Source organism: Mastigoproctus giganteus, chromosome 9 (genome assembly GCF_048544385.1).
Source record: "Mastigoproctus giganteus isolate SK-2022 chromosome 9, ASM4854438v1, whole genome shotgun sequence".
In the NCBI taxonomy this organism is placed as follows: domain Eukaryota; kingdom Metazoa; phylum Arthropoda; class Arachnida; order Uropygi; family Thelyphonidae; genus Mastigoproctus; species Mastigoproctus giganteus.
In genome coordinates this window covers 100,281,547-100,309,276 of record NC_143583.1, presented here as the reverse complement: position 1 = coordinate 100,309,276, position 27,730 = coordinate 100,281,547, and the positions used below count along the sequence as shown (strand labels likewise).

The 27,730-nt window shown below is 37.8% G+C and overlaps 1 protein-coding gene across 1 annotated transcript in view; it reads right to left on the bottom strand.

Moving 5' to 3' along the window:
- Positions 1-5,168: 5,168 nt before the first annotated feature.
- LOC150080591 (E3 ubiquitin-protein ligase RNF115-like) overlaps positions 5,169-27,730 on the bottom strand; it is a 227,649-nt gene continuing 205,087 nt past the window's right edge. The window contains exon 10 of the mRNA XM_090381020.1: positions 5,169-5,600. Within this exon, the coding sequence (XP_090237146.1) occupies positions 5,367-5,600 (234 nt within the window). The 3' untranslated portion in view covers positions 5,169-5,366. The remainder of the gene's footprint in view (positions 5,601-27,730) is intronic.

Here is a 27,730-nt window from a genome sequence, read left to right as displayed (position 1 = left end):
GATGAACATCAGATAATTTCTCTGTAAAAAGAATGGATTAAATCTGTATAATGAAATTTAAATTACAAGTTGTAGATTGTAATTTTGAATTAAGTTTCAATTTAGTTCCATTATATTTTAGATTACTACTTCTTACTATAATCTATCACTTTCCAATGAGAATTTTTTTTTTGTTGCTGTTGTACAAACTTTCCTTGTGGGAGTCTAACTTCATATGGAAACCAATCAACAAGCCATCTAGTTTGAAGTAATTGAAGCCCAAAGCAGTGGATATATTCAAATGATAGCTGTTTGGTTTTTCTGAAGTCACCTGTAGGTGTAACATCTCTACTGCATTAAAAATTTTTGATAAAATGTCTTAGATGTACTCTTTTCACTGTACAGTTCTGGTATACCTCTTACTAATCAGTGCAATTTTATTTTAAGTATGGTTTTGAAAACAACATTGACTTTACAGATGTTTCTAAAAATAAATTTGATGGCTGTATATCTAAAAATGACAATCACGTAAATGTCCAGAATTTGGCTCTTTAGAAATTTTATTACTATTATTATTATATTAAATGTGAAACACATGTGGGCTTGCCACATGTGTTTCACATTTGATTAATTTACCAACTACATAAGTGTGAAAATTCATTAAGTGAATCTCTGTGATATAGTAATATATAAAATGTATACAAAGTCTGCAACTTAAGAAGGATGGTACCAAAAGTATATTAAAATCAAGAGTTGAAACTTATGAAACATTTTCCCATATAAACAATGCACTTTTTTTTGTAATTTCTGTAATTCAGTGAATATGCAACTGAAAAAAAATTGATGCTCTCCCTTTGTATGGTATCCCCCTCCTCCAGTGAGTTCAAAGAATGTCTGTCTGTTATCCAAAATTGTATGGACTGCTCAAGTAACCAAATGAAACATGTGGTCAACAAGCAACCCTCTTTATTTTTTCTTTTCCCATTTTTGCACATCATTGTATATTTGTCCTCCACACTTAATTAAAACTGTTCTTTCAACTCAGTCACTTCACCATACACTGAGGAGAGGGGGGGGGAAATGGCAATTTTACTCTTTACTTGTTGATAGGGTTAATACAGTGGACCCCTGCTTTACAATTGGTTCACTTTACGATCAAATCACTTTATGATAGACTCTCTGCTCACTATACAATATATGGTAAGTGCCGGTCATTGTAATCCCATTTGCGAATTGAATTTTAATTCTATTAAACAGCGATTCTGATAAGCAAAAATAGAGGAATATAATGCACAGGCTAAAAAAGTAAAGATTTAAAACACAAATTTAAGCCTTTTTATCTTGCCAATTAATCATATGTCATGATTATATTAACCCCAAGAACAATTATGACTTAAAATTTGATATCTTCATCAAAAGTTGTTTATAGAGTACTGTCATTTTTTGACATTGGAAGAATATTGGAAGCTGAAAGGTGTCTGCTTTCCACATTACACATGCACCACTTGAAATTAAAGTTTATTTATAGGTAGCTATTACCCTATTAGTAACTGACCGAAAAATCTACCATTTGAAATATTTTATTTCGTTACATATAAACTTCATGTAAAATACAAGCCCAAAAAATGTGATCAAAATGCTTGGTAACTGACTTTGTACTTTGAAACTTTTTGCAATGTGTGCTGCAGTCACTTATCTAGATAGAAATGGATAAATCACTTGTTTATCTGTACTAGTGTGAATTGGCACACTGAATAGAAGATGTTTTATATGGTTTGTTGCATTTTAAAATGAGTGATTTTGCTGAATGGTAAATCTCCATAAAACTTTGTTTCATTTTAGGAAAATGTACAACAAAAACCCACAAAGTATTAAAAATAGCTTTCAGAAAAGATGCTACATGTCATTCAAAGGTTTTTCAGTCATTTGCAAAAAGCTTATGGAAACTTGTCTGTCAAAGATGATTCTTGCTCTGGCTTCTCTTCAACTTCCCAAGTCAGTTATTCATTCGCTAATATTCATGATTGGATAGGCATGATCAATTTTTAATATCCACAAAGTTGTGGTGAAACTGATATTTCTTATTGGACATAACAGTCAATTTTAACATAGAATTTGGGAACGTGATGCATTAGCCAAGTTTGTGCCACTCAACCATCCCTTTATCCATTGTAGTAACTTACCCTTAATGCCATACCACTCCAATTTGTACAGCAGTCTTCCATGTGCAACAGTATCAAAAGCTTTCCTGAAATCCAAGTATATGATATCAAAATTATTTTTGGCATTCAGTTCCTTTGTGACCACATCATAGTATCCAATCAAATTGGTCAGACAAGACCTCCCTTTAACAAACCCATGCTGTGTCTTAACTATTACTGCAGTCTTGTCAAGATGATCCTGCAATGCTTCTTTAACCAGTGATTCCATTATTTTCCCCGGAACACAAGTTAAACTAACAGGTCTATAGTTACTTGTGTCACAGTTTGAACCCCCTTTGTGAATTGGTGATACATTTGCACACCACCAGTCCATGGGGACCTCCCCTGAGTCCAAGGAAGCTCTCATAATTATGGCTAAGGGTTTGCTTACTTCCTTTGCTGCCTCCTTTAATATAACTGGATAGATCCCGTCCACCCCAGGTGCCTTTTTTATGTTTAACTTCAACAATTTTTCCTCTTTGCTCTCAATTATTACAAAATCACTTAGCTCCCTGTTAGAGTTTGATAAACTTCTGGCACTCCCTCATTGAATAACTGCTCATGTGTTACTGTATATGCAAAATACTCATTCAGTTAAGTGGTCCAATCTGATTCATCCCTTTCCTTCTAAAGTTTACATAAGTAAAGAACTCTTTGCTGTTTTTCTTTGCATCCTTTGCCCAAGATTTCTTGTAATCTGCCTTTGCCTGCCTAACCTTCTTTGTGACTTGATTACAGACTAGTTTACATCTGCCATAGGCTTCTGTGTCACCTGATACTTTGTATACATCTTATACATTTTTCTTTTCTGCCACGAGCCTCATTAATTCATCTGACATCCATTTAGGCCTAAACCTTGAACAGTATTTCTTAGTTGGAATGAAAAGTCTAGTAGCCTCCAAAATTAAATTCCTGAAGGCTTCCCATTTAGAATTCAACGTTGGTAACATCATTAGTTGATCCCACTGTACAGAATTTAAAAACTGCTGAGACCCCTGTAGTCACCTTTACAAAAGCAAAAGCCCTTCCCTTTAGCCTTGATGGTAGTTACATCTTTAAGTAATTCCCACATCAGTACATTGTGATCACTGTCACCCAGTGGTTCCTTTATCTGAAAATTCTTAATGCATGAATAATCACTGCTGATAATCAAATCAAGAGTATTACTCCCTCTGGTTGCCTCTCAAACATGTTGCTGTAGAAAATTAGCCCATTCCAATAAATTCACAAAAGTCTTGTGTGTGAGTGACCAAATTCCAGTCAATATCTGGAAAGTTAAAATCCCCCATTATAAGACATTCTGATTTACTGGCCCAATCTTTCTGTACACAATTGCTCATTATACACATAACACACACCTACTCAGGTTTTTCCTTTCCCAGTGCTTATGTCACACCAAACATACTCAACATTGCATTGTCCACCAACATCAACTGGATGCACTTCCTTGGATTTTATGTGTTTCTTAACTAACAGCATAACCCCTCCTCCTTTTCTGTTCTATCTATCCTTTCTGTACACATTTCACTCCCCAAATTCCAATTCTGCACTGCTTATATCTGTATGACACCATGTCTCTGATATCCCAACAATATCTTCCTTTGATGTCTTGACTAGCACTTCAAGCTCATCAAATTTATTAACTATAATCTTGGCATTGGTGTACATGCAAGTATACATGTACCTGTTCCTACCCTTAGTTACCCTAACACATCCCCATGTATTTACTTGTTCCACTATGACTCCCAGCAGTCCTGGAAATCTCCATTATGTTGGTTTCGAGGCTGCTGCTTATTTAATAGAAGCAGTGCAAGAATCACTTTTGCCTCTGCCTGCGGCCACTGTTAACCTTTTAGTCTGCGTATCCCCCCCAAGCTAGCAGTTTTTCGACCCACCTAACACTGCCTCGATAGCATCAGCAAATATTCTTGCACTCTTTCTATTTAAGTGTACCCCATCCCTGTAGAAGCAGTGTCTCCTGTCAACAAGCACAGACCAGGTGGAAAAAAAGTTTACCCCGTGAGCCTTGCACAATCTTTCCAGGGCCGAATTGATCGACAAGGTTCTCATCATATACTCTCTCCTATCGTGTCTGGGTAGAATTGCAGACACTTTCACATTCAACCCTAACTCACGACTTTTTTTTCAACATTGACCTGTACTTGTTGAGTAAATCTGTAGATCTCTTACTTTGAATGTCATTAGTGCCCTTAAAAGATAACTGCTCTACATCATCATCAACCTTTGCCCCTGGCAGACATACCCTGATCCTAATCCTTGTATCGTTTTGACACAAAGTAAAATAAATAATAATAATAACAACAAATTAAATAATTAAAAACATTATGATAAATTACATCATAATGTAAATGATAATAGTCATAAAAACAGTATTTTAGGATGTAAGTATTTCTGTAATGTTAGAAGTCATCGTATTGGGTCATGAATAATTGAAATATGTGGATCACATCATAAAAAGGCTGCAAACTGCTGGGCTAGGGCAATGTTTCTTACCCTTTCTAATAATACAGCCCATCTATAAATCATATATCCACAGACTGTGGATATATGATTTTTAGGTAGGTGTGTGTGTGTGTGTAAAAGAGAGCATTTCTAACATCTTAAATAAAACAGCATTATAAAACAGAAAAACCAATTAAGCATTATTTACTTGTGTGTATATGTTAATCATTAAAATATGCATTAAAAATATTTTAAAGTATTCTTAAAACTTTTGCGGTCCACCTCAAATTTGTTCACAGCTGTTGAATTGAGGAACACTGCATTAGGGATTGGTATAAAGTATTTAACATATGTGCCTTTTTATGTAATTTACTTTCACTATTTAAAAAAACATGTTAATACTGCCAAAATGTTGCTACCCATAGTTTCAATAAAAGCAATCACTCTATCTCAAAACATTACAAGTATACTAATTCAGTTTTTATTTTTTATTTTTTAAGATCTGAGGGACAGCATACAGGTGGCAGCAGTGTATAACTGTTTAAAGAATTTCTACATCCAACTTCATCAAAATATATCAGGCATACTGAAAATGCATAAAAAATTACACTTCAAGACAGCAAAAAAAAAAAAAAAGAAAAAAATTTGTAATACACAGTATGAAACAATCAGATTTAAATAAAGGGCAAACCCTATGTACATATCCTTTAAGCTGCAATAAAATTAATCAAATTCTTCTGTAAAGTCATAAACAGATGGTAAATGACTATTGAAACTAGAAGCTGATGTTGAATTAGAAGATGTTGCAGATCTATGGACTAAGTTTCTATTGCCAGTGTCTGTTTCATTTGAAGTAGTAGTACCACCACTAACTGCAGATGTAGAAGCATTACTGCTTCCAGGAGCAAAAACAGATTCATCACCAAGAAGTTTACGACATATTGGACACGTGCCATGCTGAAATAACAAGAAGCAATTCAAACATTACAGAGTGGGTGCAGGTATATTACTACAGAAATATCAATATCAAATTGTTTTGCAAAGTATTTTCTTAAATCAGGAGCAGGAACTCATGTAACAAATAAAGCAAATAAATAAACTTAAAACTAAAATATCTATTAGAATTAAATCACTGTGAATTTTAGCATTCATTCAGTGTGGTCTTGACTTTCGATTAGCATTACTGGTTTACGTTATAATTCAAGAAACATGGCCATGAAATCAGATCTCTCAGTACTGGTGTCCAAATTAAAAATGCACATGACTGTTTATGTATAGGTTTATAGTATAGCAACCTACAATGTGCACTTACGTTTTGATTCTGGCTTCAGTTTGAATCACTATGTTAGAAGTTAGATAGTCATAATTTTGGAATAACAAGAATGCCATTACTACATAGACTAGAAAGGATTCAGACACCCCTGTTTTCATTATTCATTGAACCAACCTAGATAAACAAGTGATTTACACTAGTATATAAGGAAGATGTATGAGTGAGACTATGGAATGTATAGAATTGGGCTAACTGATTTTGATGGGAGTGTTATTGTCAGATGTCACAATGACGACTTGTCAACTAGTGAAATTGCTGAAAGCCTCTTCCAAAATTGACCATTGGTGATGTTAGCATGAAATAGATGTGAAATGGTGCCACTATGGTCTAACAATGCACAGCTCACTCCCCATGACCTGAGGGTACTCGGAAGAGTAATACAACAATCTCATCAGATATCCAAAAACATCAGCGGAGAGGAGTGGTACATAAGCCAACCATCAACAGCCAAAATCAGTGGTCTAGCCTTGCAAGGTGGTATTTTGTCCTTTTGGTTTTTTTTTTTTTTTATGAGCATTAGCAACTAAGGCCATATTGCTCCGGGAATATGCGGTGGTCATTCCCTGACCTTTCATCTGACGGGCTCGAACCCCGGTCTAATCAAGAAGCGTGTGCTATGCACTGCTGCTCCTTCCCACCTGGCTACGGAGGCGCTTGCAAGGTGCAATGAATGCTATAATTAGCCCACAGAGCAGTGGAAATTGGTTCTATAGTGATAAATATCATTAAACCCTACTGCAATCATATAGATGGGTGTGGAGGATGCATGGAGAACATCTGCTGAAAGAGTGCACGAAGCAAACATTGAAGTTCCAAGGAGTGAAATTATGATGTGGGACTATTTATTTTGGTATGGCCTAGGTCTTTTGGCAGTTATACTGTGTATTACAATGTAGCAGTTCTCTGGTACAGATCTATGTTTGTTTCAACAGGATGCCTCATGCCATACTCCCAGTGCTGTTCGAGAGTGGTTCATAGATATGAATATACAAAAGATGGAATGACTGGCACTGAAATGGAATGGAACATCGGGCGAGGGCCAGATCAACACGCTTCACATTGGTAGCTCAGGGGGTTCCAGTTGAACCCTATGGACCTGGAGCTTTCTTAGAATCAAGATTCATCAAAATCCTTCTGATATCCTTTTGATGGAAGACCAGCTAGTGTATAATCTTGCTACCTCTACTCTGCCAGATAGTGATTGGAGGGAGTCGGAGTAGATTGTATGCGGAGAGCATTGTCGAGGCTACGTTATGTCAAGGATCTGGGTATATTCTTACCATGTGTACGCCATATCCAGAAATTTCATTACTTCATACAGCATGTCCCACCCACTTTTTCTTACTATTGAATACACCATGAATTGTCAAACTAATAGAGCAAGCTTACTTGAGAAAAGATCTAAACCTCCCAAGCACTTCCTAATTCATTTCACAAATATACGTGGTCTCAATTCTAATCTCAACAATGTCCATTTCCACTTGCAGTCCGCCAAACCCCATGTCCATTTTCTGACAGAATCTCAGTTATCGGTTGATTCAACTACTGCTCATCTACAGATGCCCAAATTATTTGCTGTATGATTCCTTTCGCCTCAAAGGTGGTACTTGTGCATATGTCTGTTCTGATATTCCCTGTCAGAGACTTGGCAATTTGGAATCTCCTCTCTTTGATCTTCTCTGGCATAAAATCTCTCTACCTCATTGTGTCAAATTCATCTGTTGTCTCTACCGTTCTCCCAACTCCACTAACCACTTGGAGCTCTTTGACTTCCTCTCTTTGCAACTTGACTTCCTTCAGTCCAACTTTCCTAACAGTGAGTTAATTTTCCTTGGTGATTTTAATGTTCACAACTCCAGTTCGCTTCCATTTTCTAGTCACACCGACCCAGCAGGTCGAGATGCTGAGGCTTTTGCAATTACTAATGATCTAGCACAGATTGTTCATTTACCTACAAGAATACCAGACAATCCTAATCATACAGCCAATACGCTTGATCTTTTTCTCACAAACAACCCTTCTAAGTACACGGTCAAAGGGAGAGATCCTTTAGGCACTTCAGATCACAACTTGGTGACTGTCTCTTCTCCAATGGAACCTTTATCTCATGGCTATTCCCAAACTAGTGTTGTTTGGCATTACAAGAATGCAAAATGGGATGACCTGCGAGACTTTTCTTCTTTTCCTTGGTCGGATTATTGTTTCAAAACTTCTGATATCAATGTTTGCTCAGATCGTGTCAGTGAAATTATTCTTGCAGGAATGGAATCCTTTATCCCACACTCCACTTTAAAATCTCGTCCTTTATCTAAACTTCGGTTTTCCAATAAATTTGCTAAGGCTGTTCAAGAGAAGAATATTGCATATCTTAATTGGCTTGTTTCTAATTCTTCAGTTTCATTTTCTGCCTACACCAAAGCTCGCAACAATTGTAAAGCAGTTATTAATCAGTCCAAACTAGAGTTTGAACAGGCTAAGAGTAGAAAACTTGCTTCTTGCCCTAATGGTAGCCAAGCATTCTGGTCTCTTGCGAAAGCTATTGGCTGCAACTTTTGCCCATCTCTACTCCCACCTCTGTCCACACCAGATGGTTCTGTTATCACTTCAGCCAAGGATAAAGCTGACCTGCTAGTATCCCATTTTTCTTCCAACTCATGTATTAATGATCTTGGAAAAACACCTCTCCCATTCCCAACACGCTCCATTCAATGCCTCCTGTGGTCTTATAGAATTATAGAAGCCAATTCAGAAGAACAGTGCACATGGAAGTATCTGTAGAAAAGGCATGCAGCAGAAAAAGTATGTCTATGAGACAGAGAGTGGAGAGACTTTGTTAGAGATAAGTCATTAATTAACCTAACTATCCTCTTCTGAATGGAATCTAGAAGCCTGAGAGAGGTTTTGGGGGCACCGCCCCAGATGTGGGAACAATATTCCATGGTAGGGCGGATTTGCGATTTGTACAGAGTGAAGAGCTGTTTGGAAGAAAAGTAATGCCAAGAGCGAAAAAGAAAACCAAGTTTTTTAGATGCAGAGCAAGCAATATTTGTAATGTGCTTGTGCCAAGAGAGATTAGAAGTCAGGGTAATCCACAAAAGAGATATATCATTTTGCCTAGAAATCAAAGTAGCAGAAGAATCCTTTTTGCGAGATATAAGATAAGTCTGAGTTTTCGAAGGATTGAAATCAACTAAGTTGTCTTTGCCCCACTGGAGAATTACCTGGAGATTGGCATTTAAGGAATTGATAGCGGATTTTCGAGAGGTTGAAGCTGATTGAGCAGGGCAAGGTTTCTCAAAATGGAAAGTGGAATGCAATGTGCTATCATCGGCAAAACTATGGATAGGATTTCCAGTCAATGGAAGAAGGTCATTAATATACAAGAGGAAAAGAGTGGGGGAAAAAACTGAACCTTGTGGGACACCAGCATTAGTGCAGAAGTTAGAAGACAGAGAGTGATCTACCATCACCCTCAGTGAGCGATCAGAGAGAAAATTGGATAACCAATTACAAAAAACTGCAGGCAAACCATAAGATGGAAGCTTGTTTAGAAGACCGTTATGCCAAACACGATTGAGAGCCTTTGAGGTGCAAAAGCAACTGCTTGTGTTTCACCGAACCTTTCCATTGAATTTGTCCATAAATGGGTAATATAAACCAAAATATCACCAGTGGATCGACACTGACAGAATCCATACATCAATCCCATCGAGCATTTGTGGTTTCTGTTGGAACAGTAATTCCGATCTGCTGCGTCTCAACAATGGAACTTACAGGAGTTAAAGGATCTGCTGCTTACGTGTTGGTACCTGATACCACAAGACACACTTAGAAATCTTGTAGCATCCATGCCTCACCAGGTATTTTGGCTGCACGTGGAGGACCAACATCATATTAGGTAGGTGGTCAAAATGTTTTGGCTTATCGGTGTATTTATTTACTAATTAATAAAAAATAATAATAAAATATAAACTATTGTTTGACTCCCTCCGTACAAAGGTTCTGATCCATTTGATATTTGATTTTTCCCAAGCTGTCAGCCTCAATCATCTATAGAGGCAACTTATTCTGGTTGTTGTTGTTATTTGGTTTTTAGTAGCATTAGCAACTAAGGCCATATTGCTCCGGGAATATACGGTGGTCATTCCCTGACCTTTCCGCATCCTCCGTATTTGGTGGGCACGGGCCCGAACCTCGGTCTAATCAAGAAGCGTGTGCTACGCACTGCTTCTCCTGCCCACCTGGCTACGAAGGTGCCACCACCACCACCACTACTACTACTACTACTACTAATAATAATAATCTTGGCATTCTTCTTGTGTTATATTTTCTTGAGATGTATATGTGTTAATAGCATCCCATAACCATGATTTTAATAGTATAGCATAATTCTAATGCATTAACACTGTGTGCTATATCCCCAGTTGACAGAGATCATGTTGCATCTGAAGCTGTCATAATTTCCTTTCCTGAAATAAAAACACATTCCTTTGCTTTTAACGACTGCTATCTCTCTCTCCACTTCAGCCAGACAAGAAGAGGTGGTCCTTGCAAGGACACGCATCGGGCATATGCAAATCACTTACCTTCACTTGCTGACAGGCGATGAGCCTCCTCGGTGTCGCCATTGTTCCGCCCTACTAACGGTGAAACATATCCTCCTCGAGTGTCTACACAACAATGCTGCTCGATTAACAAATTTTAAAGCAGTTCAAACCCAAAATAACTCATTAGAGATTAACCAAATTCTCAGTGATGATGCAAATCTGTCTGACCTACTTAATTTTTTAAAGCAAATTCATTTATATGAACTTATTTGAGGTATGACTAAAAAAAAAAAAATTTTGTTTGCAGAACTGCTGCAACAGCCACATTTTGTCCTTAGTTGCCCTTGTGCCAATAAACCCCCATTAAAACCAACCAACCAACCTTCCACTTCAGCTTAGAACTGCATGATTGCTTCATGCTAGTGGTCCTTGTATTGTCAGTCCAATGTTGTTATCTGATTCACATGTGAAGATAAGGTCTAGAATATTCTTGCCTCTACAACTTGTCCTAATATGCTAATATAAATAACAATCACCTAGATGATTTATACATTTATTCCCAAAGGTGAGTATTCCCTCCCATTGCTCCAATCAATTCAGTGGCAAACTAAAATCGCCTATAACAAAACATTTGCATTTCCTCATCCATTCTATTTGCTTGTAAAAGCTATCCTCATAATCATCACAATCCTCTGGTCTGTAGATTACTCCGACTGTCATTATACCTTTGTTTCCAACTATATCACACCATACAGATTCTTTACTGGCATACGTAACTTCTCAAACTGCAAAAGCTTTTTTCATGCTCAGGTTCCTTTTGTTAAGAATTATAATCCCACCACCTCTGCTATCTTCCCTATCCTTCCTAATTGTACATTCCATAATGAAATTCATCCCCTATTTCTGGGTGACACCAATGTTTCCATTAGCCCTATTGTTTCAACATTAATTGTGCTAACTGGGAGTTGCAATTCATTCATTTTATTGATGACACTCCTGACATTACTGTAAACACAGTTACAGCTAAGTGTTCTTGTACAGTTTACTACCCTGACCCACCACTTAAGTTTGTTTCCCTAGCATTAGTTTCCCGTTCATTTCGAGCTTTGTTGCCACCACAATATCTTGACAATATCGGCTGTTGTAGCAACAAATGAACTCTTACCAAGCATTACTTTGACCCATATCATCACATAAAGGCATACTTATATTACCCCCATCCTCCAGTTTCCCTTAAGGTAATGGCAAAAACCCTTGCTTCACCTTTGTTGATATGTATCCTTTCTCTATAAAATACATTCCTTCTACCTACATGTGTAGCCCATGCTGATAAAAATTTCTTCCCAAAAACACCTTGCAGGGTTCCTCAAGTTGTGTCTGGGCAGAATTCTGGATGCATACACATTTTACCTAACTTGCAGCATTTTTTCAGCATAGTGAAAAAATAATAATGAATAATAATAATGCTCTCTTTAATCCCCTAAAAATCTGATGATCTAATGTGATATAATTAACTGCTTCTCCTGGCAGTCACATCCTGATTCTAGTCCACCTATCCCTTATTACAAAAAGTGTTATCCATTTCCCTGACAATGGAGTTAATTAATAAACTAAATTCGATTGAACAAGAGCCATCTGCACTTTTGACTATTCCGTTCCAGGGCCCAAATTGGGGATGCCTCACCTGGCAGGTTACTTGAGTCTCTCATGAATTTCCTCTCATGAATTCACGTGTACGCAGACACGTTGTCTGCGTACACGTGTTTTTGACATACACGTGTTTTTTGGCATACAGAACATGTCAGAAACAGAAGTAAGAGTATTGCTGTTCTTTTTCATAATTTAGGTGGATGACCTCTGAAGAAGACACAGAAATTATGAAAGATACTGCAATGCTATTTCTACTTTGGTCGTTCTTTTCAAAAATCTTCTTTTCAAAAATCTTCTATTTCTACCTTGGTCGTTCTTTTCAAATTTGACATTTTTCAAAATTCGCACTTTGTTTATAACGTTACTCTTTCCCTTTATTCAACATACATCGCTCCCAGGGTACACGGTATTTTCATTATTAGCATAAGTTAAATTAAAGATTTGCACATAACATTAAAATAATTTTCTATATATACATTATGGTTGTAGGGTACCTTTGCTCTTGCAGTGTCCCTGATCCATAATTCATATTATTGATATTTCATTTTATCTCTATTCAAATTCAAATCTATTTTCTTTCTTTACTTAATTTTAATTTTTATTCATAATTATATATATATATATATATATATATATAGTAAAATTATTCGTGTTTATATATATATATATATATATAAACACCTTCCCAGATCACCATCCCCTCTAATAATTCATCCAATTCTTCCTTAAATTTATCCAAATCATCCACTTCCACAAAGAAAGATGAAAGTTTGTTCCAACGATCAAATACCCTCTGGCTGAAAGCAAATTTTCACATATCTAACCTGCAACCATCCCTCCTCAATTTAAATTTATATCCTTCTGTTGGCTGAGCAACATTAAAAATACCATTAATATTTAGTTTACTAAATCCACTCAAAGATTTAAGCACCTCAATCAGATCTCGCAGGTGCCTAGTTTCTGGATGCACAATTTGTAGACCTAAAGTCTCTCTTGCTAAGAGATCCCTTCTGTTCCCTTCATCTCATTGCCTGTTCTAACTAGTCCGCATCTTTCCTAAAATAATGCTTCTAGCATTGTAAGCATTAATCAAGACATGGCCTAACCACTGCCTTATCTCTGCTGACAAAATCCCTGTATATCATTGACAAAACCTCATGAGCCATCTGCACTGCTCCAGAGAACTTCAAGTCTGACTGCACAATTACTTCTAGGTTTTTTTGTTCTCTATTACCTCAAGTGTGATACCACACAGTTGGTATTTTATGTTACACAGTTGTTATGCATACACAGTTTTTCATTTGTCAAATGTTAAACTTCAATTACCACTTCTCAGTCCATCTGCCTAATTTCTCTAGATCCCGTTGAAGTGGCATACACTGATTATTATCACTGACCACCCTACCAACCTTTGTATCAGCACAGTATGCAATCATTTATGAATTATCACTAGACATAAAATCAATGAATCTCTGCATTTCATCTCAAGTTGTTTTTCTTGTGGCTTCACCTTTACGATCAGTAAGGAATGTCATAATTTCAGAGAATCTAATCAGCACTTTACTTTTACTCAGCCAATGTGCTTTGGTGTAAAAAAGTAGATCATCACAAATCTGCCAGAAATGCCTTGTATTTAAGCCAGATTTCACATAATTGACAATTTCTATTAGTGTCTTAAAAACACCTTTCAGTTTTGCAGGAATGTTTTCCCAACTAAATTTTCCCTGTGGAGCACACAGTGACTACTTGAACAGGAAGGGTGTTACTGCCTTGATTCTCGTAGCAACACCTAAAATGAGAACCTGCATAGCCTTGGCACTGTTAGTACAGATGTCAATACACTTCTTCCAGTCAAGTTCATGAGCACAAAAAGAGCTGTCAATGTTTTCAAAAATATCAGGTCCTGTTGTAGTGGTTTTCACATCGTCACAGATAAGAGTGTCTTAGCGCAGCTCACCATTATATAGGTATCGAACAAATACTAACAACACAGCTAGGCTACTCACATTAGTGCTCTCATTGAGCTGCAAGGTAAAATAAGGCAACAACTTAGGTCTATGAATGAATTCATTACAAAGATCGGCTGAGCAAAATAAAACTCTTCTTTTTACAGTGTCATTAGACAGTGGCACCTGTTTTATTTTTGCTGATTCACTGGGTCCAAATATTGTGTCACACAGATCAACAGTGCATGGCATTATCAAATTTTCAACAAGAGTATGGGCCTCTCCTTAAGAAGCAATGCAATAGCTTACTTTCAGTGAGGCTTCTAATAATTCTTTTTTATGACTCACAAATATAGATTTTCACCAATGAAGTCTTTTTTATGTAATACTTCCTTTTCTCTTCAAAATAAGCAATGGACTTACTGTTCAAGTCTCAATGATTTCTTTTAAATGTCTTATCAACAGAGGGTTTCACACAGTTACTGCTGAGTTTCTGTTCACAAATTAAACACAGACAGACTTGATTCTGCTCATCACCACAATAAGAAGTCATATTTCAAATATTCATTTTGATAACAGTTTTTTTTTTTATTCTGATTCTTATCTAGAGCTGATTTACTCATAGACAGACTTGAGAAATGGTCATGATTACACTTGCCACCTGTTCTGTCATACTGAGGTGTTCTCAACTCATCATCGCATCTTTTCTCAAGATTTTCTGTTCTCTCCATAGAATCTAACTCTCTCTTTGTTCTTCTTACTAAAAATTTATCCATGATTGGATAGTGTGAAATAAAAATTAAAAATACTTAGAGAAAAACCATCACCTCGCACCAGCACAAACTCAAAACCCAAAGCATTTCTGGAACTTGTATCTACTGTACATCCATATTTCTAAGAGGGGAAAATAGCTAAAAATTGGTATATTTGCTTCGATACATTCAGTATTCAGTTTCCTATTCATTTTTGGTAAACAACAGGACTTATCTGTGAATGACGCTGTAAATGCCCCGTTTTTCTCATCTGGAGATGCAATAAGAGTATTTCAGTGGAATACTAATTACAAACAACTACTGCTGGAGGGGAATACGGCTACCATTCATCAAGTGTGCTATATTAGTTACAAAGAATTTTTTTTTTTTTTTTTTAACAACAGCACATGACATTTTATTATTAGCCATATAGTGAAAGGAAGCTTGAGGCTTATGCTGCACCAGTCAAAATAAAATTTCTGAGTTACCTAGATAAACAGAGAGAGAGAGAGAGAGAGAGAGAGAGAGAGAGAGAGAGAGAGAGAGAGAGAGAGAGAGAGAGAGAGAGAGAGAGTCAGAAATAGAAGGGAATCACCAAAAAAGAGAAGAACGATGATATCCAGCTCACCAGATGTGAGCCCCTGGGGTTATCCTTTCATTGACTAGAATCTTACGATAGAAAAAAATTACTAAGGACTAAACTAGACAAAAATATATGTGAAGTGGCAAGTTATTTATAGAGGAATCGTGTTACCTATCTTTGGCACTAAAAATCAAGCTGTCTGGCCTATCAGGCCAGACAGCTTGATTTTTATTTAGTTTTCTCAAAACACGATAAATTATAGGGCATCAGAAATACACGGTAAAATCAGCAAAATTTCACAATTAGCTGATAAATATTTTACTAAAAACTAAGCACACGAAAATTTACCATTAGCATAGGCATATGATGCAAGAAAACAAGCTTATGCAGCATCAGCAAAAAAAAAAAAAAAAACACCCACTCCCATTTCACCCCTCCGTTTATTCGAAATACCTGTCCAGCTGAGCCTTAAATTTATTTAGGCTATCATCTTCCACAACAAGGGATAGACATCTGTTCCACCAACCAACTACCCACTAGCTAAAGGCAAATTTACACACATCTATCCTACATCTGTCTTTCCTCAATTTGAATTTATGACCACTCAGGTGATTATTCTGAGCAAGAGGAGGAATCCCATCGGCACTGAGAGCATGCTCAAACCATTCAAGACTTTATACACCTCTATCAGATCACCTCGCCGGTGCCTAGTCTCCAGACACTGTAATTTGCAAAACTTAAGCCTTTCTTCATAAGAACAACATTTTGTTCCATTCACTAATCTTGTTGCCCTTCTCTATACTTGTTCCAGCAGCTCTACATCCTTCTTGAAATCAGTGCTCAAGTATACAGTACTCAAGGTGTGGTCTGACCATTGCCTTATACAAGGGAATAATTGCCTCCTTATCCCTGCCAGAAAAATTCCTGTATATCACCATATACAGACAAGACACCATGAGCTACTCTTGCAGCCTGTCTGCACTGCTCAGAGAACTTCATATCTGCCTGCACAATTACCCCCAGGTCCTTTTCATTCTCTACCACTGACAGTGTAGTACCACAGAGTTGATACGTTGCTCTGGGGTTACTGTTGCCCATATGTAGTACTTTACATTTGTCAACGTTAAACTTAATTTTCCATCTCTCAGCTCATCTGCTCAACCTTTTCAGATCCTATTGCAGCAGCATGGCGTCAGTAGTGTCCTTAACAACCCTGCCAACCTTTGTATCGTCTGCAAACTAGGACATTAAGCTTGATATGCCATCATCAATATCATTTATAAATACAGTAAACCCTCGCTATTCGCGGGGGTTACGTTCATGAGAAATGCGCGAATACTGAGTTATGGCTCCCATAGTAATAAAGGGGTTCCGTTCCAAAGTATGAAATATATAAGAAAAACTAATCTAAAATTTTGTCTATGTATGTATTATATGTACCTTCATAATATGATTATGTACAAAGACAGTACATAGTGAAATGCAAGCATAAGACATCAAAATGAAAATAAGAAACAATTTAATATTAAATGTAATATTTACTAGAAATTTCAAACAAGTCTTTCAATCCAGTGCCTTTGCTATAGCTAAAAAACTTATCCTGCCAGTTCTATCACCAGTTTCGCTAAAGTGTGGATAAAGGTGTTTTGCCTTTTCACGAATGATGAGTGAACTTAAGGGAATTTTATTTTGAGTTCAGTCTTCTATCCACAGACTTAAAGCCTTTTCCATTTTTTCTAATTTAATATCACGAGTTAAAGAGCAAATTTTTGAAGCAATTAGCGCGTTTTCATGGACATTACGGCGGATTTTTTTCTTCCGATTTCTTGATTGATCGTACCGTTGACACTGATTTTATAATGTTTTGCTACTGATGAAACACTGTCACCATTAAAAATTGTCTAATAACTGAATTTTACTAGCTAATGTCATCACCTTCTTTGATCTTTTCACAATTCTCTTGTTATTCGTAGCCATATTTTTGTAGGGGTTAGAAAAGAATTTGCCCACAATAAAGTCACTTTCTTCCATTAACACACTCGAAAAAGTCTGTTTACACTAACACACTGCAAAACAGTAGATTTTTCACTTTTGTAAGCATGTCAATTTATAAATTGATAAATTTATTCAATTTATAAGCATATAAATTAAAAGCAAACGACAAAACCTTCCATGACAAGCTCATAGACATACTGAACAAGGATTAGTGAGAAATATCCACATTCGCGATTTTGTCACCCCTCCCCCCCCACCCACTGAGCGCTGTTTTGACCGGGAAAGATGATTTTAGCCACGCCCATGTTTTTTTTATGGCGGAAAATGTTCACAGGGATTTAAAATTCACATTTTTTTTAAGTTTAATTTTATAACTAAATTGTATGTATAGCTCAGCATGATTTTCAGCACTCACCTCATGAAAATTAAGCTAAGCTATACATACGATTTAGCTATTACATTACAGCACATAAGGACTCCTTAAAAAATCAAGAGTCAAGTTTCATTTTATATTAAATCAGCGACTACAAATATGCGAAACCGCCAATACAAATACTGCGAATAGCAGGGGTTTACTGTACAGAAAACGACAATGGGCCCAACACTGAACCCTGAGGAACTGCACTAATAACATTAGTCCATGATGAGCAGTGTCCATTGATTACCACTCTCTGTCATCTCCCCCTCAACCATCCCTTTATCCATACCAGCAATTTGCCTCCAATGCCACACTGCTCCAATTTGTGCAGCATTCTTCCATGTGCAATGGTATCAAAAGCCTTTCTAAGATCCAAATATATAATATCAAAGTTATTCCCTGCATCCAGTTCTTTTGTGACTGCATCATAGTATCCAATCAAACTGGACAGGCAAGACTTTCCCTTAACAAAACCATGCTGTGTCCGAGCTATAACTGAAGTCTTGTCTAGATGATCCTGCAGTGCTTCTTTAACCAGTGCCTCCATTAATTTTCCTGGAACAGAAGTTAAACTCACAGGTCTATAATTACTTGTGTCAGCCTTTGATCCTCCTTTGTGAAATGGGGTCACATTTGCACATCTCCAGTCTATAGGTACCTCCCTTGAGTCCAAAGAAGCTCTCATAATTATGGCTAAGGGTTTGCTTACTTCCTTTGCTGCCTCCTTTAATTTAACTGGATAGATCCCATCCACCCCAGGTGCCTTTTTTATGTTTATCTTCAACAATTTCACCTCCACTTTGCTCTCAGTTATTACAAAATCATTTAGCTCTCTGCCAGAGTTTAATTCACCTCTGGAATTCCCCTCCCTGAATAACTCCTCATGTGTGAATGTAGATGCAAAATACTCAGTTTGTTAGCCAACTGAACAGGATCAATAACAGTTGAACCATCAATATCCAGTGGACCAATCTGATTCATCCCTTTCCTTCTAGAGTTTACATAAGTAAAAAACTGTTGTTTTTCTTTGCATCCTTTGCCAAAGATTTCTCATAATCTGCTTTTGCCTGCCTAATCTCCTTTGTGACTTGGTTACATACCAGTTTATATCTATCGTAGGCTTCCATGCCACCAATTAATTTATATGTAACCCATGCATTTTTCTTCTCTGCCATATGTCTCATTAGTTCATCTGACATCCATTTAGGCCTGAACCTTGAATAATATTTCTTAGTTGGTATGTAAAGCCTAGTAGCTTCCAAGATAAGTTCTTTGAATGCTTCCCATTTTGAATTTGCTGTTGGTAACATCATCAGTTTGGTCCCACTGTATAGAATTTAAATACTGTCTCAGACCATCAGTCACCTTTACGAAAGCAAAAACCCTTCCCTTTAACCCTGATGGTAGTTACTTCTTTGAGTAAATCCCACTTCAGCATACTGTTATCACTGCCACCTAGTGGTTCCTTTATCTGCAGATTCTTAATGCATGAAGAATCACTACTGATAATCAGATCAAGAGTATTACTCCCTCTAGTTGCCTCCCGAACATGCTGATGCAGAAAGCAATCATCCAATAAATCCACAAAAGCCTTGCTAGTGTGTGTGAGCGACCAACCCACAAATTCCAGTCAATATCTGGGAAATTAAAATCCCCCATTATAAGACTCTCTGATTTACTGGCCCACTATTTCCCAGTACAGTTTCTTATTATACTCATCAGAGTCATTAAGCCTATAGCACACTCCTACTCTCAATTTTGATCTTCCAATGCTTATGTCACACCAAACTGACTCAAGACTGCACTGTCCAGCAATGTCGACTGGCTTCACTTCCTTCGACTTTGTGTTTCTTAACTAATTGCATAACCCTTCCTCCCTTCCTGTCTTGTCTATCCTTTCTGTACACATTGTACTCCCCAAATTCCAGTTCTGCATTCCTTATATCTGTGTGACACCACGTCTCTGATATCCCAACAATATCTGCCTTTGTTGTTTTGGGCAATACCTCAAATTCATCAAATTTATTAACCAAACTCCTAGCATTGGTGTACACGCAAGTATACATGCGCCTGTTCCTATTCTTAGCTACCCTAACACAACCCATGTGTTTACTTGTACCGCAATGACTCCCAGCAGTCTCTGAAATATCCTGCATCTTGTTTTCCAGGCTGCTGCTCATTCCAATAGAAGCAGTGCAAGAATCACTTTCACCTCTGCCAGTGGCTACTGTTAAATCTATTAGTCCTTGTATCCCCCCAAGCTAGCAGTTTTCTGACCCACCTAACACTGCCTCGATAGCATCAGCAAATATTCTTGCACCCTTTCTTTTTTAGTGTATCCCATCCCTGTAGTTTTCTGAGCAGTGCAGACAGTCTGCAAGAGTAGCTCATGGTGTCTTGTCAATGATATACAGGAATTTTTCTAGCAGGGATAAGGAGGTGATTATCTCCTTGTATAAGGAAATGGTCAGGCCACACCTTGAGTACTGTATACAGGTCTGGAGGCCTTATTTTAAGAAGGATATAGAGCTGTTGGAACGAGTACAGAGAAGGGCAACAAGATTAGTGAATGGAACAAAGGGTTGCTCTTAAGAAGAAATTTTGCAAATTTTGCAAATTTTGCTTCAATTTTGCAAGTTACAGTGTCTGGAGACTAGGCACCTGTGAGGTAATCTGATTGAGGTTTATAAAGCCTTGAATGGTTTGAGCATGCTCAATGCAGATGGGATTCTTCCTCTTGCTCAGAATAATCACCTCAGAGGGCATAAATTCAAATTGAGGAAAGACGGTTGTAGGATAGATGTGCAGAAGTTTGCCTTTAGCCAACGGGTGGTTGATTGGTGGAACAAACTTCCATCTGCAATTGAAGAAGTTGATAGCTTAAATAGATTCAAGGCAGAACTTGACAAACATTTGGAGCAAGTGAATGGGTGAAATAAAGTTTTTTTTTTTTTTTTTGGCTAATGCTATATAAGCTTGCTTCCTTGCATCATATGCCTTTGCTAATGCTAATGTACAACCTTTTATAGCTTTCATAAGTGGCTTTTTTTCCCTCAGACTTACTATGTCTACTTATTTACTCGACCATCTTGTATTTCACACACTGTGGATATACTGGGATGTTCAGCTTTTCACAATGTCTATCTTCTGCCAATGAGATCCCAAACAGGATTTAAACCTAGATCTTGGTAGGGGCATATGCTTCAAATAAAAAAAATAAAAAAAAAAGAAAAAAAAAGCAATATACTTCTTCACTGGAGCAGCGCCTTTTATATATAGCAGTACAATACCAAGGCACTCCCGAGACAAAGTACCTCCACAATATGAGATAAATGCACTAAGTAACACTCAGTTTACTCGAGGCTACATAGTACAGAAAGAGGCTATGCCCAACATATACAATAACTTTTGTACAAATGGAATGCAATATCCTTTTCTATAGACTGTGGGCCCCTGTGGACCAGAGAAGGCCACCAGTGGAGGTAGTCTCACTTATGGTCCTGAGTATGGTTTTATTTGACATACTAGGAGGATAATGGTTTTTTCAAAAGGCAGCTCTGATGTAATTAATATTTGCTTCCAAGTCTTTCCACAATCAGATTCTGACATTAAGAGTAAGAGCCTTGTCTGCAGTTCTAATGGAAGAGATGTTCCAAGAGGGCACCTCTCCATTCATTAGAACTACAAAGTATCAAAAACCAACTATTTTGACTTCCAGGAATATCATTTTCAAAGCATCAAAATCAGCATATCAAGTGCCTTGTTAAACCTACTATTTACTAAGTAAGAATTTTAAAATTTGCCTCTGAAATCATATATAAACAATGGAAGGCTGAGTTCACAGGCACTGATTTGTACTAACATAGTAAATATAACTGATTTGGATGATAATAAAGTCAGAGTAAAAAAAAAAAATAATAACATGAGAACATGAGAGGGCGCTGACTCTATTTAAAAGTTACAGCTGACAGTTACAGGCTCCGCAAAAACGATAAGTGTTTGCCTTTTATTTACATGATTGTTGTTTTATATTGTACTTAATACGTAGTCATATAGTTATAGTTACGCTGGTTATTTTTTATTTTAATTTAGATAAAGAGTTTTTGTGGATTTTACTTACGATAGGTAAAACCGTTATTTTTGTTCGATTTTTGTAGCCATTGTTTTTGTATATAGGGAATTCAAAGTTTTTGTAGGGAATTCAAATTTTTTAATTGAGGTAGCTCTAACGCATAATTATATAGTAATACGCTTCACTGTTTCTATTTCATAGTTTCTATTCAAATACTACTGACATTTAATTTATTGATTTTATTAATTTAAACTACCATGCCCCGAACTAGAGCAGCAAAGCAACGGGCACAAAGTGGCAGGAGTGTTGTGACTCGGAGGAGAACTGAGGGGGGCGATTCTCCAACGCGTCACAACCTAAAAAAATGTGCAACTTGTGAAATGTTTGCCGAACTCTCTGGAACGGAACATGATATTGCCATGGGGGATGTCTTTGTGTGTGCGCGATGTAAGGAGTGTAAGGAAATCAGGCGACAACTCAGCGTTGTTATGGGCCTATATGAGAGTTTGAAGGACAGGGTGGATGCCCTCGAAGGAAATAAATTGAGGGGCCCATCAAGCTCTCAGCAGCCCACATCAACGCCAGAGCTTGCACTTGGTCATCACGCAACACAGCGGCAACCCCCAAGGCAGAATGCGCTGGTCCCACAGGAACTATTAGTTGTTGGTGACTCTATTGTCAGGGAAACGGGGAACATGCTATGTAAAAAGGATAGGTGGAACAGGACCAGGGTATGTCTGCCAGGGGCAAAGGTTGATGACGTTGTAGAGCGGATATCATCTTTCAAGGGCACAAAAGGTGATATAGTTGTACACGTTGGCACTAATGATATTAAGAGTAGGAGACCGGCAGAATTACTCAACAAGTACAGGTCACTGTTGAAAAAAAGCCGAGAATTAGGGTTGCATTTGAAAGTGTCTGCAATTCTGCCCAGACACGATAGGAGGGAGTATATGATGAGAGCCTTGTCGATCAATTCGGCCCTGGAAAGATTGTGCAAGGCTCAAGGGGTAGAATTTTTTTCAGCCTGGACTGTACTTGTTAACAGGAGGGATTGCTTCTACAGGGATGGGATACACTTAAATAGAAAGGGTGCAAGAATATTTGCTGATGCTATAGAGGCAGTGTTAGGTGGGTCGGAAAACTGCTAGCTTGGGGGGATACAAAGACTAATAGTTTAACAGTAACCGCAGGCAGAGGTGAAGGTGATTCTTGCACAACTTCTATTAGAATAAGAAGCGACCTGGAGCGAGGGGTGTTGGGGGTTTCAGGGACGGATGGCAGTCATCCTGGAATAGTTGGGTATATGGGATGTGTTAGGGTAACAAGGAATAGGCATAGGAGCATGTATGCTTGCATGTATACCAATGCTATAAGTATAGTAAATAAATTTGATGAATTTGAAGTGTTGGTCAAGACATCAAAGGCGGATATTGTTGGGATAGCAGAGACGTGGTGTCACAAGGATATAAGGAATGCAGAACTGGAATTTGGGGAGTACAATGTGTACAGAAAGGATAGACAGGACAGAAAGGGAGGAGGTGTTATGCTGTTAATTAAGAAAAACATAAAATCAAAAGAAGTGCATCCAGTTGATATAGATGGACAGTGCACTGTTGAGTCAGTTTGGTGTGACATAAGCACTGCAAAAGCAAAGATAAGAGTAGGAGTGTGTTATAGGCCTAATGACTCGAATGAGTACAATGAACAATTGTACAGAGAAATAGAGTGGGCCAGTAAATCAGAATGTCTTATAATGGGGGATTTTAACTTCCCAGATATTGACTGGAACTTGTGGGTTGGTCACTCACACACTAGTCAGACTTTTGTGGATTTATTGGATGATTGTTTTCTGCAGCAGCATGTTCGAGAGGCAACCAGAGAAAGTAATACTCTTGATCTGGTTATCAGCAGTGATCATTCGTGTATTAAGAATTTGCAGATAAAGGAACCACTAGGTGGCAGTGATCACAGTGTGCTGAAGTGGGATTTACTCAAAGAGGTAACTACCGTCAGGGGTAAAGGAAAGGGTTTTTGCTTCCGTAAAGGGGAGTACAGTGGTCTCAGACAGTTTTTAAATTCTGTACAGTGGGATCGACTGACGATGTTACAAACAGTAAATTTTAAGTGGGAAGCATTCAAGGAATTAATCGTGGAAGCTACTAGACTTTTCATACCGATGAAGAAATATTGTTCAAGGTTTAGGCCTAAATGGTTATCAAATGAACTAATGAGACTCGTGACAGAGAAGAAAAATGCATGGGATGCATATAAATTATCAGGCGACGCAGAAGCCTGTAGCAGATATAAGCTAGTCTGTAATCAGGTCACAAAGGAGGTTCGGCAGGCAAAGGCGGATTACGAGAAATCTTTGGCAAAAGATGCTAAGAAAAACAGCAAGGATTTCTTTACTTATATAAACTCTAAAAGGAAGGGGCTGAATATGATTGGTCCACTTGACATCGATGGTTCGACTGTTGATGATCCTGCTCAGATAGCAAACAAACTGAATGAGTATTTTGCATCTACATTCACACGTGAGGAATCATTACAGTTTGAAAATGGAAGAAGGTTATCAAATTGTAGCAGTGTGCTTAATGATTTTGTAATAACTGAGAGCAAAGTGGAGGAGAAATTGTTGAAGTTAAACATAAGAAAGGCACCTGGGGCGGATGGGATCTATCCAGTTATATTAAAGGAGGCGGCAAAGCAACTAAGCAAACCCTTAGCCATAATTATGAGAGCATCCTTGGATTCAGGGGAGGTTCCCACGGACTGGAGATGTGCAAATGTATCCCCAATTCACAAAGGAGGTTCGAAGGGTGACACGAATAATTACAGACCAGTTAGTTTAACTTCTGTTCCGGGTAAAATAATGGAGTCACTGGTTAAAGATGCATTGCAGGATCATCTAGACAAGACTGCAGCAATAATTCAGACACAGCATGGGTTTGTTAAGGGAAAGTCTTGTCTGACAAATTTGATTGGTTATTATGATGTGGTCACAAAGGAACTGGATGCAAAAAATAATTTTGATATCATATATTTGGATTTCAGTTATTCCACTGTACAAATTGGATCAGAATGGTATTAAGGGTAAGTTGCTACAATGGATAAAAGGATGGTTAAGTGGGAGAAGACAGAGGGTGGTAATCAATGGGTGCTGCTCTTCGTGGACTAATGTTATTAGTGGAGTCCCACAAGGTTCGGTGTTGGGTCCACTGTTGTTTTGTATATTTATCAATGATATTGATGAAGGTATATCAGGCTTAATGTCGAAGTTTGCAGATGACACGAAGGTTGGCAGGGTTGTTAATGACAGTAATGGCAGTGTGCTACTGCAACAGGATCTAGATAATTTGGGCAGATGGGCTAAGAAGTGGCAACTGAAGTTTAACCTTGACAAATGCAAAGTACTGCATATGGGTAGAAGTAACCCCAGAGAAACGTACCAACTGTGTGGTACTACACTTAAGGTGGTAGAAAATGAAAAAGACCTGGGAGTAATTGTGCAGTCAGATATGAAGTTTTCTGAGCAATGCAGACAGGCTGCCAGGGCAGGTCATGGGGTTTTGTCAATGATATATAGGAATTTTGCTAGCAGGGAAAAGGAGGTGATTGTCCCTCTGTATAAGGCAATGGTCAGGCCACGCCTTGAGTACTGCGTACAGGTCTGGAGGCCTCATTTTAGGAAGGATGTAGATTTGCTTGAGCGTGTACAGAGAAGAGCAACACGATTGGTGAGGGGAATGAAGGGATCCTCTTACCAAGAGAGGCTTAAGTTCTGCAAATTGCAGTGGCTGGAGACTAGGCACCTGCGCGGTGATCTGATTGAGGTCTATAAGGCCTTGAATGGGTTGAGCACGCTGAATTCTGATGGGATCCTCCCACTTGTTCAGAATACGAACCTACGGGGACATAAGTTCAAATTAAGAAAGGATAGATGTAGAATAGATGTGTGGAAATTTGCCTTTAGCCAGCGGGTGGTTAATTGCTGGAACAAACTTCCATCTGTCGTTGTGGAAGTTGATAGGTTAAATAAATTTAAGGAGGAACTGGACAGGCAATTGGAGGGTATGGTGTGATTTTTTTTTTTTGGCTGATGCTGCATAAGCTCCTACACTTGCTTTCTTGCATCAAGTGCCACTACTACTACTACTACTACTACTAAGTAAGAATTTTAAAATTTGCCTCTGAAATCATATATAAACAATGGAAGGCTGAGTTCACAGGCACTGATTTGTACTAACATAGTAAATATAACTGATTTGGATGATAATAAAGTCAGAGTAAAAAAAAAAATAATAAAATGAAAGTGTGGAAGTCAAAATGATTCCCAAATGACTGGCAAGTGGTTAAAAACAAAGGAGAGAGAAATTAAAATTGCTTATATAAAATGGAAACTAATTAATAAAGGAAACTAAAAAGAAAATTTGTTACATGTTATTGTGTCCTATTTTATTGTTCGTGCATTATGCTCTCAAGCCATACATGAGACGGAGGCTTACCTGTCACGCCAAAAAAAAAAACAAATTTAATGCTTTGCTAAGTGAATATTATGCTATTAGCAATACTCATGAGTTATGCACTAAGAATAATTTGCAGTTTATTTTGAATCTTAGCTGCAAACAATTATCTGCAGAACAAATTGAACTCTTAACTTATGGCATGAAATATGCCATCCTCACTCAGAAACCTCCTATTACTCAACTGGCTATGGGGGTGGAAGCTTCACTTGGCGTCAATTACCTGAAGAGCTGCTTCTAACCAATATTCCTGAGGGTGAGGTCACAGTTTCTTTAATGTGGTCTTCCTGTTTACTTCTGTCTTTGTGCAACAGGTTGTTGCCTGTGTGAAGCAACTTCAGATGGGGATAATGCTTTGAAGGGCAGGACCTCGCTCTCTACCGATGACTTTTGTACTGCCTTTAATTTGTGTATGACTGGTAGCACGATCATGATTAACGACTTAGTTTCACTAGATTCAAGACACAGCTATGGGTGCCCCCGTCAGTTCCGTCATAGCTAATATTGCTATGGAGGAACTTGAAGGTCATATTTTTGAACTTACTTGTTCCCATCACCCTCTGGGTTCAGTATGTTGATGATGTCTTTGCTGTTATCCCTCAGGAATCAGAAACTTGGCTCCTGCAGTATCTCAATTCACTTTCATCCTTTATTCAATTTACTATTGAGCTGGAAACAAACAATACTCTTCCTTTCTTAGACATTCTGGTGCAACATTCGAATACACGTTTTACAACCTTTGTTTTCAGGAAACCTATGTTTGCAGTTCAATTTACTAATTATGGGATGCACATGCTCCTGGACACTTAAGTAGTACTGCCCATATTTTGTTTACTCGTGCACGGACACATTTCAGTTCTGTTAGTGATAGGCAATTGGAGATTTCTAAGGTAAGAACCAAACTTCCTAATTGTGGTTATCCTCCTGCTGTTCTGGATAAGTGTGAGTTACAAGCTCGCGATTTTGTCATCTGATCACACATCCTCCTCATGATAATGAGTTTATCTCCATTGCTTAAATCTCCTACTATCTGGGCATGTTGGAATATCTTGCTAGAATTTTACGCTTTTACCTTATACAGTGTATATAATTCCCTGGTAGGAAATTGCATTCCATCATTTCCAGAGTGAAAACGCCTATTTCTCTTTTTTCTACGGTGCAGTTCCATTTGCAGAATATAACATGTTCAGTAAATGGGAGGTGTTATGTTGGTGAGACTGCCAGGAGGTTAAAAGATCATGTCTCAGAGCACGCATAAGGTGGCT